This window comes from Cornus florida, unplaced genomic scaffold (assembly GCF_030987335.1).
Source record: "Cornus florida cultivar Cherokee Brave unplaced genomic scaffold, ASM3098733v1 CherokeeBrave_3.0.0_Hap2_Chr02, whole genome shotgun sequence".
NCBI classification, from domain to species: domain Eukaryota; kingdom Viridiplantae; phylum Streptophyta; class Magnoliopsida; order Cornales; family Cornaceae; genus Cornus; species Cornus florida.
Window position 1 is genome coordinate 3,807,145 of NW_026775572.1, and position 15,887 is coordinate 3,823,031.

Genomic DNA, 15,887 nt, shown 5'->3' on the forward strand with positions numbered 1-15,887 from the left:
AGTCTTATCAAACATCACCAAAATGATCATTTCAAATTTAAAAAGGTGGTTGTGTAATTTGAAAAAATAATAATTTTTCACTTTAAATTTGTTACTTTTATTAAGATGGGAATGCAAACGTAGAATAGGGAGAGAGGATAGGGATTGTGGAAGCGTTGGGCAGAAGCAGCAAACAAAAGAAAAGGTGACGAAGAAAAAGAAACAGAGAAAGAAGGTATGTAGTGACCCACTCAAACTAATAACTCAAATTAGTGATTAATTAAAGGATAAAATTGTAAAAGAGTAATTAAATATTTAAATTATAAATAATAGAAATAAAAATATAATTCTAATCTTAAGAGGATGTGTAGGAAAACAATAATCTACTAATTTTATCAGTGTTGAGGCTCAGAGTTTTAAGTGTTAGTTATGTGACTTATGTCTTGATTCTTTAACATTTATAAAAGAATTAGGTAGTTACGAAAGTTTAATTGTTAGGGGATCAAAGGTGGAGGCCCATTTTATTCTGGAAATCGATTGGGCCTTACTTACCTATGTGGTAGTAGCCTATTTGTACCAAGCGCCGTTCCTCTCTTAGACTTCTGAATAGAAAACCCTAGAATTCCCCGAAAATGTCAGATCTTCATGTGGATGTAATCGCCGACATACTATCAAGATTACCGGTGAAACCCCTTCTACGGTTCAGATGCGTGTCAAAATCATGGTGTGCTCTGATCGACAGCCAACATTTCATCAGATCGCATCTAAATCGATCCATCGAAACCAACACCAATCGCAGCATCATTTACATGGAAAATGAGCTCTACTCCTTAAATTTGGACTCTGTCGACGATGATGGTACGGTAGTGCTTGACCACCCGTTGAAGAATGAAGAGGAGGATACTGAATTGATTGGTTCTTGTGATGGGGTGCTCTGTTTGTTTAATTCACACAAAGACATTGCGCTGTGGAATCCTTCCACCAGAAAACATCACCAATTACCAGTCGCACCGATTGACTTCCCGCGCAAACGTCGTGTTTACCAGAATACTGTATACGGGTTTGGGTATGATTCTGTCAATGATGACTACAAGGTGATGAGAGTGATAGAGTATTTTCGCAACGGTGATGATTCGTTTGAGTCTGAAGTTAAGGTTTATAGTCTGAAGTTGAATTTGTGGCGAAGGGTTCAAGATTTCCCTTATCACCTCTGGGATGGGGAAAATGCTTTGCTTGCTAATGGATCTTTGCATTGGGTTGTGTGTCGAAGACCGGATTCGGATAGGTCCAGGTTGATTGCTGCTTTTGATTTTGGGGTTGAGGAATATCGATTGGTGCCACAGCCTGATTATTCTGATGAGAATTTTGAGATGAGTCTGGGGGTTCTAGGAGGATGGCTTTGTCTAGTTACTGACTATCGCATGGTTGGTGTTGATTTATGTGTTGATATCTGGGCGATGAAGGAATATGGAGTTAAAGAATCTTGGACTAAATTGTTTTCTATTGCTCAACCCAGTACCCTCAGGTGGTTTGATTATGTGAGGCCTCTGGCTTTTTCAAAGACTGGTGGGGAAGTACTACTGGTACAGGACGGTGAAAGGTTTCTTTGGTACGATTTAGAAATGAAAACAATCAAACATTTTGAGATTCAGGGTGTAGACTTTATAATGGAAGCTGACTTATGTTTTCGAAGCCTTGTTCCGCTTCGGTGGTGAAGGTGGAATTGATGAGGAGAAGCAGTAAACACAATAGGGTCGATTTCTCTCTCTTTTAACTTGGTTTTATTGGCTAGTTTATGGTATTCTTTATTATTATGATATTTTAATAACAGGAATAGAGGCAATACAGTGTACGTTCAGGTTTAACCAATTCCTCTATGAAGGTAGGAATAGCTTCGTGAAATTAATTGTTCTCTTTTTTCTGAAATGCATATTTAGCTTCGCCCTGAGCTATTCCATTGCCTTTTCTCTTGACCCATCCAAATCTCGAATGATCATCATATTGCAGTTAAATTGCAGTCCCCCTCCACTACTTCAATCATACCCTAAGTTGCCCTTATTTCTAGCAACCATAGCCTCTACCACAACAGAAGAACCAATTGAAGGGGGAAGTAGCGGACCACAACTTTATGTACCCTACCGAATTCATCTTTCAATACAATCCCACCAGCAGCATATCCAGAGTGAGAACTAAAATCAGCATCAAAATTTAAGTTTTAAAAAAAACCCGACAGTATTGGATTCCATCTTACAATGGAATGCATTCTAGTAGTCTTCCTTACAGAATGTACTGTATACTTCACCTACCTAATTACATTGCATTCCTTAAGGGTCTAATATTAAAATTTCTCTCTTAGGATTTGATACAGGACTGATTGGGTAGGTTAGGAATGTTACGAAGTTTGATGATGGAGTTACAAAAAGAAGATTAGGAATATTTTATATTAGTATTGTTATTATTACATCCAATATACTCTTTTTTGTGAAGTCATTAGTCAGGTTGCATAGTTAAAGATTTCTATTTTACTTGTGTAGTTCCTATGGTTTTGAGAGTTGGCACCTTAAATGATCATGGCCTGTTTGCATCCTAGTTCTCTCAAGTTTGATCTATTTTTATGGGTCTAATTTTCATCAATGGTAATTGAGTTAAATGAGGGTGTGAAACAGAGTTAGGATACACTTTATGTGTAAATATATGCTAGAATTGCTTTTGTACAGTACACGTGAAGGTTTGTTTCACTTTGTGCCTCTTAGATGTATTTTGCTGAGAGTTTTGATGAGGGGATTTAAATTTCCTTTTTCTGGATTGGTGAATTGCCAATAATAAGTCTATGATTATCTATTCTTGGTGATAAATTCATAAATTTGTACTGTACTTGACTTGGTCCAGATCATGGTTCCTGATCATTGGATTAGAAAACAACATTTGTTTATATTTAGTTCATTTTTTAAAAACTAAATTTTTTTGAGTTTCTTGAAATTTTAATAATTTTGTTTGGATTTTTTTATCTTCATGCTTGAAATTTTGATTGTAAATTAATGTTTTTATTAGGGTCAATTTGTGATGACCATGTCATCTTTTTTCCGTTTTTCCGACATTTTTATTATTATTATTTGGGCGAATTGCAAAAAACCCCCCTCGACTATCACTCACTTGCAAAAAACCCCTCTTATGAATACTTTTAGCAAGAAACCCCCCTCAACTGTATTGAGGGGGGTATTTTAACTTAACACTGTAATAATTTTTTGAGGCAATTTTTTGGACCAAATTACCCCTCAACTTTGTGGATTGGGTCATTGTTCAGTCTTCCATTAAATCCGGTGATGTTCAGTCCTCCTTCTTCCCCATTCACATTCACGCCGTAACGGTTTAAGAACCGGATACCTCTGCAAACATCTTCCTTGGATGTGTTTAATTTCACTTACCTTGCATGTTTGTCAAATTAGTTTCCGTTGTTCAATTTTTTAGTTTACTTACCCAGTTGCTGGAATGCTTCTGCACAGTATCCGAATTTTCTATATTGCTGCCTTCATTTGCATTTTTCTTGTGCTGCCGCTGAATTATTTTGGGAAAGTGATGCAACACAAGTTAATCCCTTCAGAGTCAATGGAAGTATTCACCATTGGGAATGTCAAAGAAGGATCAAAATGGTGCGAATTTCATCAAAATCAAGTTTTAGATTAACTAATTGGAACTTTAAGAAGTTCCAGATGCGGTAGCCTTCCAGACTCTATTTATAATAAAAAAAAAAGAAAAGAAAATAAAAAAGCAGATTTTTGTGCCATTCCATTACATATTCAACCACAGTTATAATGCTAACTCAAAGAAGTAATTAACTTATTGACAAAACATGTTAAAACCATCTGCTCATCAATTGTTTTTTCTCTCTATGTCTCTCACTTTCTCTCTTTTTTTTTTTTTTTTATTTATTATTTTTTATTTATTATTTTTTATCTTAGTTTTACATTGTCCTCACTTTCATCATACATTATTGATCCCTCATCCTAGTTTTCTTTGTTTGGATATAACAGGGAGAGAGAGGTTACGTTTGCAAGAAATTTATTTTTTAAGATGCGAAGAAGAAGTAGCGTTTTTTCTATTCCCCAACTTTTTCTCTCAACACCACCCCCACCGCACCCAACTTTTTCTCTCTCCGTACCACCACTACAACATCTCTCTCATCCATTATCAAAACCTTACTGCAGTACCAAAACGAACAGAGAGGGGGAGTGGCTTGGTCGGACTGCCAAATTCGTCTGCTTTTTCATGACCCAAATCCACAATGTTGAGGGGTAATTTGGTCCAAAAAATTACCTCAAAAAATCATTACACAGTGTTAAGTTAAAATACCGCCCTCAGAATAGTTGAGGAGAGTTTCTTGCTAAAAGTATTTATAAGGGGGGTTTTTTGCAAGTGAGTGATAGTTAAGGGTTTTTTTTTTTTTTTTTTTTTTTTTTTTCTTTATCTTTTGCAATTCGCTCTTATTATTATTATTATTATTATTATTATTATTATTTCGCTTCTTGTTATCTTAGGGTTTTGTAGGACCCAAGGTGGGGTTTTGTGTTCGAGATTGATTTCCGACATTTCATGCGTTCACTTTAATTTATTTTATTGTTAATGCATAGTTTATTTTCATTTCTTGGGGGTATAATTGCATTCTTTCTTTGGGAGACATTTTCATTTTGGGGTTATTTGTGCGATTATCTTTTTGAAATATTTTTGGGTTAGAGACCTTTTTGCAATTATTTTTGTGAGATATTTTGAAGAGGGACTTTTTTTCAATTTTTGGAAAGTGTGACAAGTGTCACTCTTTCATTGGACCAAGTGTTGATTTTTGGTTGGTATCATTTGGAGGGTTTGGATGATGACAAGTGTAAGGTGGATTTTAAGTCTTGTGAGGATGCCTTGGATTGTGACAAGTGGAGGGTTGTGATTAGAGTGTGTGTGAGAGAGGTAGTGCTAGTGTAGTTAAAGTGTATGTATATCACTAAGTTAGTGGATTTTCTTGTGATTTTCCACTTCATCTTCTTCTTCCTCTCTCACTAAGCCTCCATTGAAGCTTACCTTATACCTTGATTTAGCCCGTCTTCCTTTCACCTTTTGGCCTAACCTTTGCAAGACAAAAGCTTCCTTACACCATTGTCTTTAACATCTTTGTCTTGGAATCATTTTGCACACATTTCCTTTGGATTCTAGGGAGACTTTCTCTAGTGAGGTAGGGGGTGTACTATGTTTATAAGTTTAGTGTTTTATTGTGTTTTTGAAATCTAATATATATTGTATGCATGTTATATGAATTGTAGGATTGCATATAGATAAGGGTTGTATTTGTTTTGACCTAAGTTTTTATATTACTCAAGCATGTGTATGATATATCCCTCGTAAAGCTCTTATTATTTCATTTGGTAGAGGATTATTTTCTAGTAATTTCATATAGTTGTAATTGTGGAATTCTTATATGATTCTTACCAATTATTTCATTGTGAGCTTAATACTATGTGTTGTTTCATTTGGTAGAGGATTAATTTCTAGTAATTTCATATAGTTGCAATTGTGGAATTCTTATATGATTCTTGCCAATTATTTCATTGTGAGCTTGATACTATGTGTTGTTTAATTTGGTGGAGGATTAATCTCTAGTAATTTCATATAGTTGCAATTGTGGACTTCTTATATGATTCTTGCCAATTATTTCATTGTGAGCTTAATAGTATGTGTTGTTTAATCAAATGTTTAAGGCTTACTATATTAGCATGAATTGATTTCATAAGTTGATATCATTACACTAGTGTAGTATTATTCACATTGTGGACTTGTCATTATAATGCCATACTAGTCTTGAAAACTTAGAGCATGGAATGTGTGGTTCCAACCTTGATTGTGCATGGGAAGTGATTAAGTGCATTGTATACTTATGTATACGTTGTGATATTATTTGTTGATTTTGGATTCTTGGGGCATTTGTTTCGTGATATGGCTAGAGTACGGTTCTAGTGCGGAAGGTACGAGTTCTCCCCAATATAGTGGCCACTTGGGTAGTTGTTGGCGGGCTAGTAACCCAAAATAGCTATTTTGTCTTGGTTGTGATGTTCATAACCGGATGCCGTGTCCAAGATATTCCTATTGTTTGATTTCACATTTTATTTCCAAGTTGACAATATTATGTAATTTTAAGGCTTACTATATTAGCATGAATTGATTTCATAAGTTGATATCATTACACTAGTGTAGTATTATTCACATTGTGGACTAGTCATTATAATGCCATATTAGTCTTGAAGACTTAGAGCATGGAATGTGTGGTTCCAACCTTGATTGTGCATGGGAAGTGATTAAGTGCATTGTATACTTATGTATACGTTGTGACATTATTTGTTGATTTTGGATTATTGGGGCATTTATTTCGTGACATGGCTTGAGTACGGTTCTAGTGCGGAAGGTACGAGTTCTCCCCAATATAGTGGCCACTTGGGTAGTTGCCGGCGGGCTAGTAATCCAAAATAGCTAATTTGTCTTGGCCGTGATGTTCATAACCGGACGCCGTGTCCAAGATATTCCTATTGTTTGATTTCACATTTTATTTTCAAGTTGACAATAGTTTGTAATTGTAACTTGTTGTTTTGCATTGGATGTTCCAATATTGTTAAATGCATTACTTATTGTGGATTATGTTTAAAATGCTTCAAAGTTAGTTTTATTATGATTCCTTAGTTTCACCTTGAAACTAGACGTTAGGAGGCATGATCCACATGTATTTGTCTATATTACGCTTGCAAAGCTTTTGAAACTTTAGGTTATACGCATATGCATTGTCCTACGGAGTAATTCAAATTACTCACCCTAATTGATCATTGTTTTTCAGGCAAGGAGGTACTCTTCTTGGATGCACGTCATCCTTAGCTCGGACTTATGTTTATGTTTTGAACATCTTTTGTGTAATATTCACATGCAAGTGTTAGCATGTTGTATGTATCTTTTGGGGTTGCCAATGTGTAATATATTTAGAAGCTTGCTTAGCTTCTTTTTGTTTGTGTAACTTCCACCCAAGTACTCTCTTTTATGTTAACTTGACATGTATGTGATGAGGCCAAGGGCCAAGTACTTTCAATGTATGTAAATTAGGGCGCTTTGTATCAAATATTCATTTTTTCTTTTTGCATTTCATGCACTTGGAGGCATTTTCTTCTTTTTATTTAACTTATCTTTCTTGGTATGGACCATAGGGACCTAAGTATCAAATTTGAGGGGTGTTACTTAACAATTTTTTTTCCAAAAAGTCTCATCTTCCCAATGATTTTCAAAAATTTCAAGCTTCAAGTGATCGTTCGTACTCTACGATCGATCGCACTTTTTTTACGATCGATTGCACCTGAGCACCATAATTTTGTGCCTTTTTTTTTGTTAGTTACGTAGATCGCACCTGGGAACAGGGTGTTTTTTTGGCAGCTTTTTAACCAAACTTTGAAACTTCATATTTCACTCATTCTAACTCCAAATTAGAGACCTCCTTTTCTTTTCTTGCTTTCCCATTTCGGACTCATTATCAGGTCAGTTTTTGGGTTACTCGCGCTCCGGGTTATGGAAATTCGGGCCGTCACACAATTGAACGCCCTCACTGGATGCCATGCCATGCACCTACACAATTTTTTGAGCGTTGTAGTCATTCAATTCTGACATGTTATTGGTGAATGAGAGTGCATTCTTATCTAATTCATGAAGGTATAAACCTCAGACTTTTTGACGCTATTAAATTCTGAATGATGTCTTGTGAGCAGTGCTTAAAGACTTTTAGATACCATTGTTGAAGGCATATGTGCTTGTATTTTTAGCTTTTAGTTTGTTCTACTTGGCTTGGTTTAATCAAGGATGATCTATGCTATAAATGAGGATTGAAACTCTGGGTTATAAGTTGGCTTGCATCTTGTAGGTGATTTGTGACATTAAATTTGATTTTTAAATATCTGTTATGTCTACTTAACGCAGGTTGCTTCCTTTCTTTTTGTGGGTTTTGTGAGAGGGAAGTAAATGACCCTTTGTGGGTTTGCAATGGATCTACTCTTTTACATTGTTTTAATTTCATCAGTTTCTTGTCAGACTTTGACAAAGATCCAATCAGACATTTCCATTTGGCATTTGATTTTTGGCTCAGAAAAATGTTTTCATGACTGATTTGGTCAGGATTTTGTTTCTCACCTAAATTTTCTCATGTTATCACTGATTTTCATCCCATTTGAAATTTCTCAAAATCCTTTGTGAGTTGGTTCACTTAAAATCATCCTCAATTTGAATGTGAACTTTTAGGTTTTCTAATTGATGAATTTTGGAATTTCATTCTTTTTTCTCATTTTTTCTCTCCCTCTTTTTAGGCAAGATTCAATGGGTTCCTCAATTTAGTAATTTCTGTTCATATAAATTAGGATTCTCTCTTGTACATTGGGGATGGTCCAATGCAATGGAGAGGGTGTAGATCACCCCACTGACACGTGATCTCCACCATCCCCGCTGCTTCATGTCCTTGTACCAACATTTCTCAAACTTCGTGTTTATTTACGAACAATAATAATTATTACTCCTCTTGTATGAGAGAGAGGTAACAAAATGTGCATTATCTATTAAAGCTATATAAGGAGTGACATGTTTAAGATAAATTACAAACTTCAATGACAACATAGATCAATTGGGTTTTAAGCGTCCAGTGTCATGCAATGATGTTTATTTGAACTACACGTGTTTATGTATCCAACATTAGGGGATTGTACAAGTATACCTTTGTTAGAGCTCATATGTTTCATACTAATCTGAATATATTTGGAGGGAGATGTAGTGGTTGTTGAATATTTTTTGAAAGTGGTGTCATTTAACAATAGAAGCCCAGATGTTGTAAACTCATTCTGTGCTGTGCTTGTGTCATTGATTTTCAAATGGGTTAAGTCCCAAAAAAAAAAAAAAAATGTCACTTAACCGCCAATATATTTTAGAATTGCTTTAGTTCATTTTTTTACATCTAAATGTTTTTGAGTTTCTTAAATTTCTAATAAATTTGTTTGGACTTTTTAGCTTGTTCCTTGAACTATTGATTGTGTAAATTTATGTTTTATTAGGTAGATGCCAATTGAATGGGAGCTTCCACTGGATGCCATGCACCTTCACAATTTCTTGAGCTCTGTATCTGTTCCATTCTAACATGTTATTGGTGAAAGGCAGAAAGACAGTGCTATTCATCAAGGTAAATGAACAGTTGAGCATTCTTCAGACATTTGACGTCAATATTAAATTCTGAATAATGTCTTGTGAGCAATGCTTAATTCTATGTGTTTCTGAAGACTTTTAGATTTAATGCATATGTGCTTTTATTTTTGGCTCTGAGTTTGTTCCACTTGGCTTGGGTTGATCCAGGACAATTCTATGCTATAAATGGGGGATTGAAAACTATGTATTATAAGGTGGCTTGCATTATTAGGTGATTTGTGACGACATAATGCAGGTGGTGCATCCTTTCATTTTCTGGGTTTCCTGAGAAAGGAATATGACTCTTTGTGGTTTGTTTTGGCTGTCTCGTGCATAGTTTTATTTTATCAATTTCATGCGAGACATTGACAAAGATCCAATGGAAGTTTTCCATTTTGCCATTGAGTTTTGGCTGTCAACAATGTTTCAACTAATTTTCATCTCCTTTGAAATTTCTCAAATTCTTTAGAAGTTTGTTCATCTTACAATCGTTCTCAATTTGAATATGATTTTTTAGGTTTCCTAATTGGTGAACGTTAGAATTTCATTGTCTTTCTCTCTAAGGTGATATTCACTGATTTCCTCAGTTTAGGAATTTACGTTCATATTCCAACATTTAGCATACTTTTCCCAAACTTTGTGATTTGGACAAACTTCAGATATAAACAAAATGCAACTTGTAAATTTCAATGACAAAAGCTAACAACTAGATTTTAAGTAGAGCAACAATCTTTATTTCAATTAACCATGTATGCAGGTTACAAATTGTACGAGGATGCTCTTGTTGAGCTCATCTTTTCGAAGGAGGTGTCATTTAACAATAGAGAAGCCCAGATAAGGTTCATACTTCATATGGTCATTTCAATGAACAAGCTTAAAGATTCAAAATTACGTTCAGAAATGTTGTAAATTAACTCTGTGATTTGTCATTGATTTGATTGTGTTATTATTGATTTTCAAAGGAGTAAAAAAAAAAATACCCTTTTAAATTATAGCGTATATGCTTCCCTAGTTATTTGCTTCTTAATTAAGTTATGTGTGCGTGTGTGTGTGTGTATATATATATATATTATGAGTCTAATGTTCACCAATGATAATTGAGTTAAGCGACAGGTGTGAAAGAGTCAGGATACATATAATGTGTAATATATATTTTATAATTTCTTTTGTACAGTATGCATGAAGGTTTGTTGTTACTATGTGCCTCTTAGATGTATTTTACTGAGACTTGTGATAAAGGAATTCGAATTGCCTTTTTGTGGATTGGTGAATTCTCCATGATAAGTTTTTGGTTATCTAAGCTTGGTTATAAGTTGATAAATCTGTACTGGACATTTTGACTCTGTCCAAACCCTGATCATTGGACTTTAGCAGACAACATTTGTCAAAATTTTAGTTCGTTTTCAGACATCTAAGTGTTTCTGAGTTTCTTGAATTTCTAATAATTTTGTTTGATTTTTTTTTTTTTTTTTAATTATTTTGCTTGAAATTTTGTTGATCATAAATCTTTTTGTTAAATTAATGTTCTTGTTTTAGGAATATGAATTTATGGGTTTCCTAATTGTTTTTGACCATGGGAGGGTGTCCTCGCCGGCTTCGGAGCAGGACTATTCCCTTGCGTCAAGTGGAAAAAGCTTTGTAGGTTTTTTCAATTGATCTTGTTGCTGCATTTAACCTCTATAATTTGGCTACTCTGATTCAGACTATTTATTGGCAGAAATAACGGAGTACACATTGTATGTTGACAATGTAAAAGCTACTATATGAGAATGAGTAATGCATGCCTTAAGGAAAGTTGTAATTTAAATTATCGAAAAAAAAAAAAAAAAAAGTTGTAATTTAGTGAGATAATCTAAAAAAAAAAGTGATTTTAAGTGTCCAACGTCTCTCTAAAATTTTGAAAATTGTTGATCGACAAGAGTAATAGAAAGAGTCGTCCAATTTCATTTAAAGTTCAACTTGGTTCCAGTTGGAATTTTGATTGATGGATTATGATCCTTTGCTATATGATTGTGTGCGCCCCTGTGTTTTGTAAAGGCCGTAATACATTATTTGGTGGTTCGATACAATTATTTTGAAACGCAAAATAATTTTATCAAATTACAATTTAATGTGTTGAAGCAAAGGTCAATACTATTATTTCAAAATTTGAAACAATACAAATTGTATTGAATGCATGGTTTGCAGTATCGGTTACGGTATAACGGACTCGAGTATAGTTAGTATAAGTTTGCACTATCGGTTGCGGTTTAACGGATTTGGACAAAGTTAGTGTAACTGCAGCATATTGAATGATAAGACGAACTATGATTGAATCACAATTTAGTGTTAATGTTACACTCTAACAATGCATTTGAATAATTCGTAAACTCTTAAGTTGCTGCAAGGGCAAAGTGAGGGTACTTATCTTGGGTAAAAAATAAAAAATAAGATTGAAGAATAGGCTCAAGTTTAGACAATTTAGTTATTATTCATTTTATTCTAATGAAATTCTATTTTGTTCATTTTTTACCATTTTCGTTCACCAACTTTCTCAAACACAATGTTACTTATATATATATATATATATATTTTCAAGTGAAGGGTACGAAATCTAATCTCATTTTCTTCCTAAGCAGTTAAAAAATGTGTTTGTCTTTGAATATCTAGTAATGCACTATGTAAAACATTTACATAATATTTTTTAATATATATGTTTTTTTAATCTATACTTGAAAATATTTTCAAATTTGAGCTTTGGTTAGGACTTAGGAGATGTAGCTTGATTCTATCATTTCTGTATCCGCAATTCAATATAGATGGGTATATACCCCATATATGTCTCTCTTTCTTTTAACTTTTCCATGCAATTTCGAATACTTGAACGGTCGATTCTTTTGTTTTCGTCTTAACTTCCGCCTTTACGAATGAAAGCAGATGAATGTCTTATTAAGTACAAGTACAGTATTTCATTTAAGTATCTTGGATAATACTCTTGTCCTAGTCCCGTATTTTTCGTTCTACCTTTATTATTAATTTAATTCGAACTTGAACCCGAGTGTCGCAGATGATGAATCTACTTTTCTTTTTTCTCTTTCCTCCCTTATTCTAAAAAAAAAAAGGGAAAAAGGAGAAAAGAGGGGTTAGTCACAGATATTAATTGTCGTCATTCTTTCCCATGTCAATAACTGGATTGAAAAAAAAGGAGAATGTCAATGCATCCACGGGCAATAGAATAGAAAGCAAAAGAAAGAATTGACCGGTCCGGCGATTCAATCTCGCACGTGGCATGAGTCTATCATTTTATTTTTGTTCACAACATACCTTAATTTATAATTTGTAAGATGCATATACTTGTGACCAAAAAATCTCTCAATTTTTATTATCATTACTAAGTTGAAAAATATTATAATCTTTTTTTTATTTTTTTTTTTATCACCTTCCTAATTTTATAGAAGGTTTGTTTAATTGGACCAATGAATAACTACTCCTTAATAAATAGACAATTATTGTTCTTTTTTTAATTTGTTTTTGTCTAAATTGAAACTAAAAAAACCATCAGCTATTCTATTTTGAAATTACATTGAAAGTACTTCCTCCTCCATCACAATTTTGTAAACCTTACCACCACATTTTATTATCAATTTCTTTGTTTTTTTTTTTTTTTTTTTTTTTTGGTAAAATGCATTAAACCCCCTGAACTTTTTTCTTTTTCTCACAAAACTCCCCTAAACTATGACAAAGACACTTAACCCCCTAAACTATTCCATTTATTGCAAATGTTAACTACCGTTGTAAATTTAACAGAAACAGAGAGCACTTAAGTCAGTGAGGGATCAAAAAAAATTTAAAGGACAAAATTGGCCCTTATGACATGAGATAAAAAACACTTGCCCTCGCCGGAGTGAATTTGAGTCTCTGCCGTTGGTCAATTGAGCCACATATCCCTCCTCCCACTTGCAAACCTAAAAACTAATTTATCTCATATGGTCTTTGTTGTGTAAAACATCACCTTCTTTCATTTCTTTAGGCATCACTCCAAGGACTGGGTTGAGTTTGCATCATCTTGACCTGCAGTTCCTGATAGATCTTCAGATTCCCAAAACACTGTTGTTCAATCTCCGGCGCCGAGCTTCTCTGATGAAAATCCGGTGAATAGTCAGTTTTCTGGTGAGGATAATGTAACCGAAGTTATACGCCGACCGCCCTTTTCGTCGCCGGCCGAATCTGTTTCCAAAGCCTTGGACTTTTTGGCGAGGAACTTGTCCCTAGGAAAGCCGGCGAGTAGACAGTTTTCCGGTGGATCTACAAATTTCAGCCGTGTCAGAACACCATCTCCGGCTTCGAATCATCACGTCGAAGCCAAAGGGGATGTTGGAAAGAAAGCTGTGACCAATGATACGCGCCGACATCCGCCTCCGTCGCTGGTGGAATCTGCTTCCACCCACTCAAACTCTTCAGCGCCGAGATGCTCCAGTAAAAAGTCAGTGAGTAGTCAGTTTTTCGGCTGTGTAGGAACACCATCTTCGGCTCCAAATCATCACGGCGAAGCCAAAGGGCATGTTGGAAAGGATGCTGTGACCAACGATACACGCCGACATGGGTCTCCGTCGCCGGTGGAATCTGGTTCCACCCACTTAACCCTCCAACGCCGAGCTTCTCCGGTGGACCTTCAGATTTCAGACGTGTCGGAACACCATCTCCGGCTCCGACTCATAACAGCAAAGCCAAATGGGACGTTGGAAAGAATGCTGTAGCCAACGATACACTCCCACCACCGTCTCCGTCGCAGGTTGAATTGGATTCCAACGATCTGAACTCTTTACCGATGTCTTCACCGGTTTGCTCAGACGGCGTCGTTTTGTCTCTGTCACTCAAGGGTGAGGGTGAAGATTTGTTCTGTCCTCTAACCATACCTACAAAGTCAAGAGTGGAGCTTCACCCACACCTTTGCCGCCACCACCCGACACCCACAACCTTCGCTGATGGAAATTGTTCCTCCTTCTCCTCTCTCCCTATTATTATTATTTTTTCTCGTTGGCCTTTAACTCTGACTTGGAAAAGGTAAAAAATCATTCAACAGGGGTAAGGGCTAAACTGTAATTTCAATTTTTAGTTAACAGCTAGTTAACGGTTGATCAATGAATGCAACAAAATGACAGTTTAGGAAGGTTTCACTTCCTTCAGAAAGGTTTCTTGCAATTAGGTCATGGCACATAGGGTTTGGTTTAACGTACTTTATCCCCTTTTTTTTTTTTTTTTAATATACTTAACCAATAAAAAATGAATACAGTGTTGTCACAGATGAGGACTGTGAGGTATTACAATCAATAAAGTAAGTGGCACTTCCTGTTCCAGTTTTTAATGTCATAGAGTCATAATTCCATTTATGACATTATGGTGTGGAAGCAGCCATTTTTAAAAACTAAAAAAAAAAAACAATCCTGAAAAAAGGCCTCTATATTACAGTTACTTCTTCCTATATATTCTCAGTTGGATAATCCAAAACCCTAGAATTCATTGGAAATCAAAATGTGTGAACTACCGGCGGATGTAATCGTCGATATACTTTCTAGATTACCGGTGAAACCCCTTTTAAAGTTCAGGTTCGTCTCAAAACCATGGTGTGCCCTAATCGATAGTCCAAGTTTCATCAAATCGCATCTGAATCGATCAATCGAAACCAAAACCAATCGCAGCATCATTTGCAGAGATTGCGACCTCTACTCCATAGACTTCGATTCTCTCGATCACGCCGTAGAGCTTGACCACCCCTTGAAAAAAAGTCGATGGAGGTGAAGTGATGGGTTCTTGCGATGGCCTGGTCTGTTTGTGCAACAATCTCCTCGAAGAGGATGGCATCTTCCTATGGAACCCTTCCACCCGAAAACACCAGAAGTTACCCGTCACGCCGATTGAGTTCCCGGGTGGATTCGGCATTTGCCAGTTCATTGTTTATGGGTTTGGGTATGATTCTGTGAGTGATGACTACAAGGTGGTGAGGGTGGTACAGTTCTATGGCAAAGGTGATGATTCATTTGATAGTGAAGTCAAGGTTTACAGTCTAAAATCGAATACATGGCGATGAAGATTTCCCTTATTACCTTCGATACAAGCGAGAGCATGCTATGGTGGTTAATGGGGCTTTGCATTGGCTTGTGAGTCGAAGACCGGAGTCGGATAAGGCCAACTTGATTGCTGCTTTTGATCTTGGGGTTGAGGAATATCGGTTGGTGCCACTGCCTGAGCTTTTGGATCAGAATGTTCATATGAATTTGAAGGATTTTGGAGGATGTCTGTCACTACTTTGCAATTATTTTGAGGTTCGTGTGGAGATATGGGTGATGGAGGAGTATGGGGTTAAAGAGTCTTGGACTAAATTGTTTTCTGTTACTCAACCAAGTATGATTAGGTCATTCGATTATGTGAGGCCTTTGGATTATTCGAGGAGTGGTGGGGAAATACTTTTGGAACAGGATGGGAAAAAGCTTGTTTGGTATGACTTAGAAAGGAAAACAGTAAAAAATGTTAGGATTCATGGTTTAGACCATTTAATAGAACCTTATATTTGTGTGGCAAGCCTTGTTCCGCTTCGTGGTGGTGATGGTGAAATGGATGGTAAGAAGGAGCAACTACAAAAGAAAAGAAGAAGAAAATGAATAGAAAGATGAGGTAACTCGTGTTATTATTATTTTTGC

At 35.6% G+C, this 15,887-nt stretch overlaps 3 protein-coding genes across 5 annotated transcripts; all 3 read left to right on the top strand.

Moving 5' to 3' along the window:
* Positions 1-526: 526 nt before the first annotated feature.
* Positions 527-7,144, top strand: LOC132293175 (F-box protein CPR1-like). Of its 3 annotated transcripts, XR_009477789.1 has the most exons (3): positions 527-1,732; positions 1,811-1,861; positions 6,845-7,144. XR_009477789.1 is itself a non-coding variant. In XM_059790531.1 (2 exons), the coding sequence occupies exon 1, from the start codon at positions 612-614 to the stop codon at positions 1,692-1,694; it is 1,083 nt and encodes a 360-aa protein (XP_059646514.1). In that variant the 5' UTR covers positions 528-611; the 3' UTR covers positions 1,695-1,732; positions 6,845-7,144. The 3 variants fall into 3 exon arrangements, 1 of the variants encoding a protein (XP_059646514.1); XR_009477788.1 differs by having other exon boundaries at positions 528-1,861; XM_059790531.1 differs by lacking the exon at positions 1,811-1,861 and having other exon boundaries at positions 528-1,732.
* Positions 7,145-9,957: 2,813 nt separating this feature from the next.
* Positions 9,958-13,946, top strand: LOC132289287 (uncharacterized). Its single transcript, XM_059789951.1, has 3 exons — positions 9,958-10,065; positions 10,747-10,852; positions 13,267-13,946. Exons 1-3 carry the CDS (start codon positions 9,958-9,960, stop codon positions 13,944-13,946), a joined length of 894 nt encoding a protein of 297 aa, XP_059645934.1.
* Positions 13,947-14,500: 554 nt separating this feature from the next.
* LOC132289304 (F-box protein CPR1-like) lies at positions 14,501-15,856 on the top strand. Its single transcript, XM_059789952.1, has 3 exons — positions 14,501-14,984; positions 15,086-15,156; positions 15,280-15,856. Exons 1-3 carry the CDS (start codon positions 14,722-14,724, stop codon positions 15,846-15,848), a joined length of 903 nt encoding a protein of 300 aa, XP_059645935.1. The 5' UTR covers positions 14,501-14,721; the 3' UTR covers positions 15,849-15,856.
* Positions 15,857-15,887: the final 31 nt, after the last annotated feature.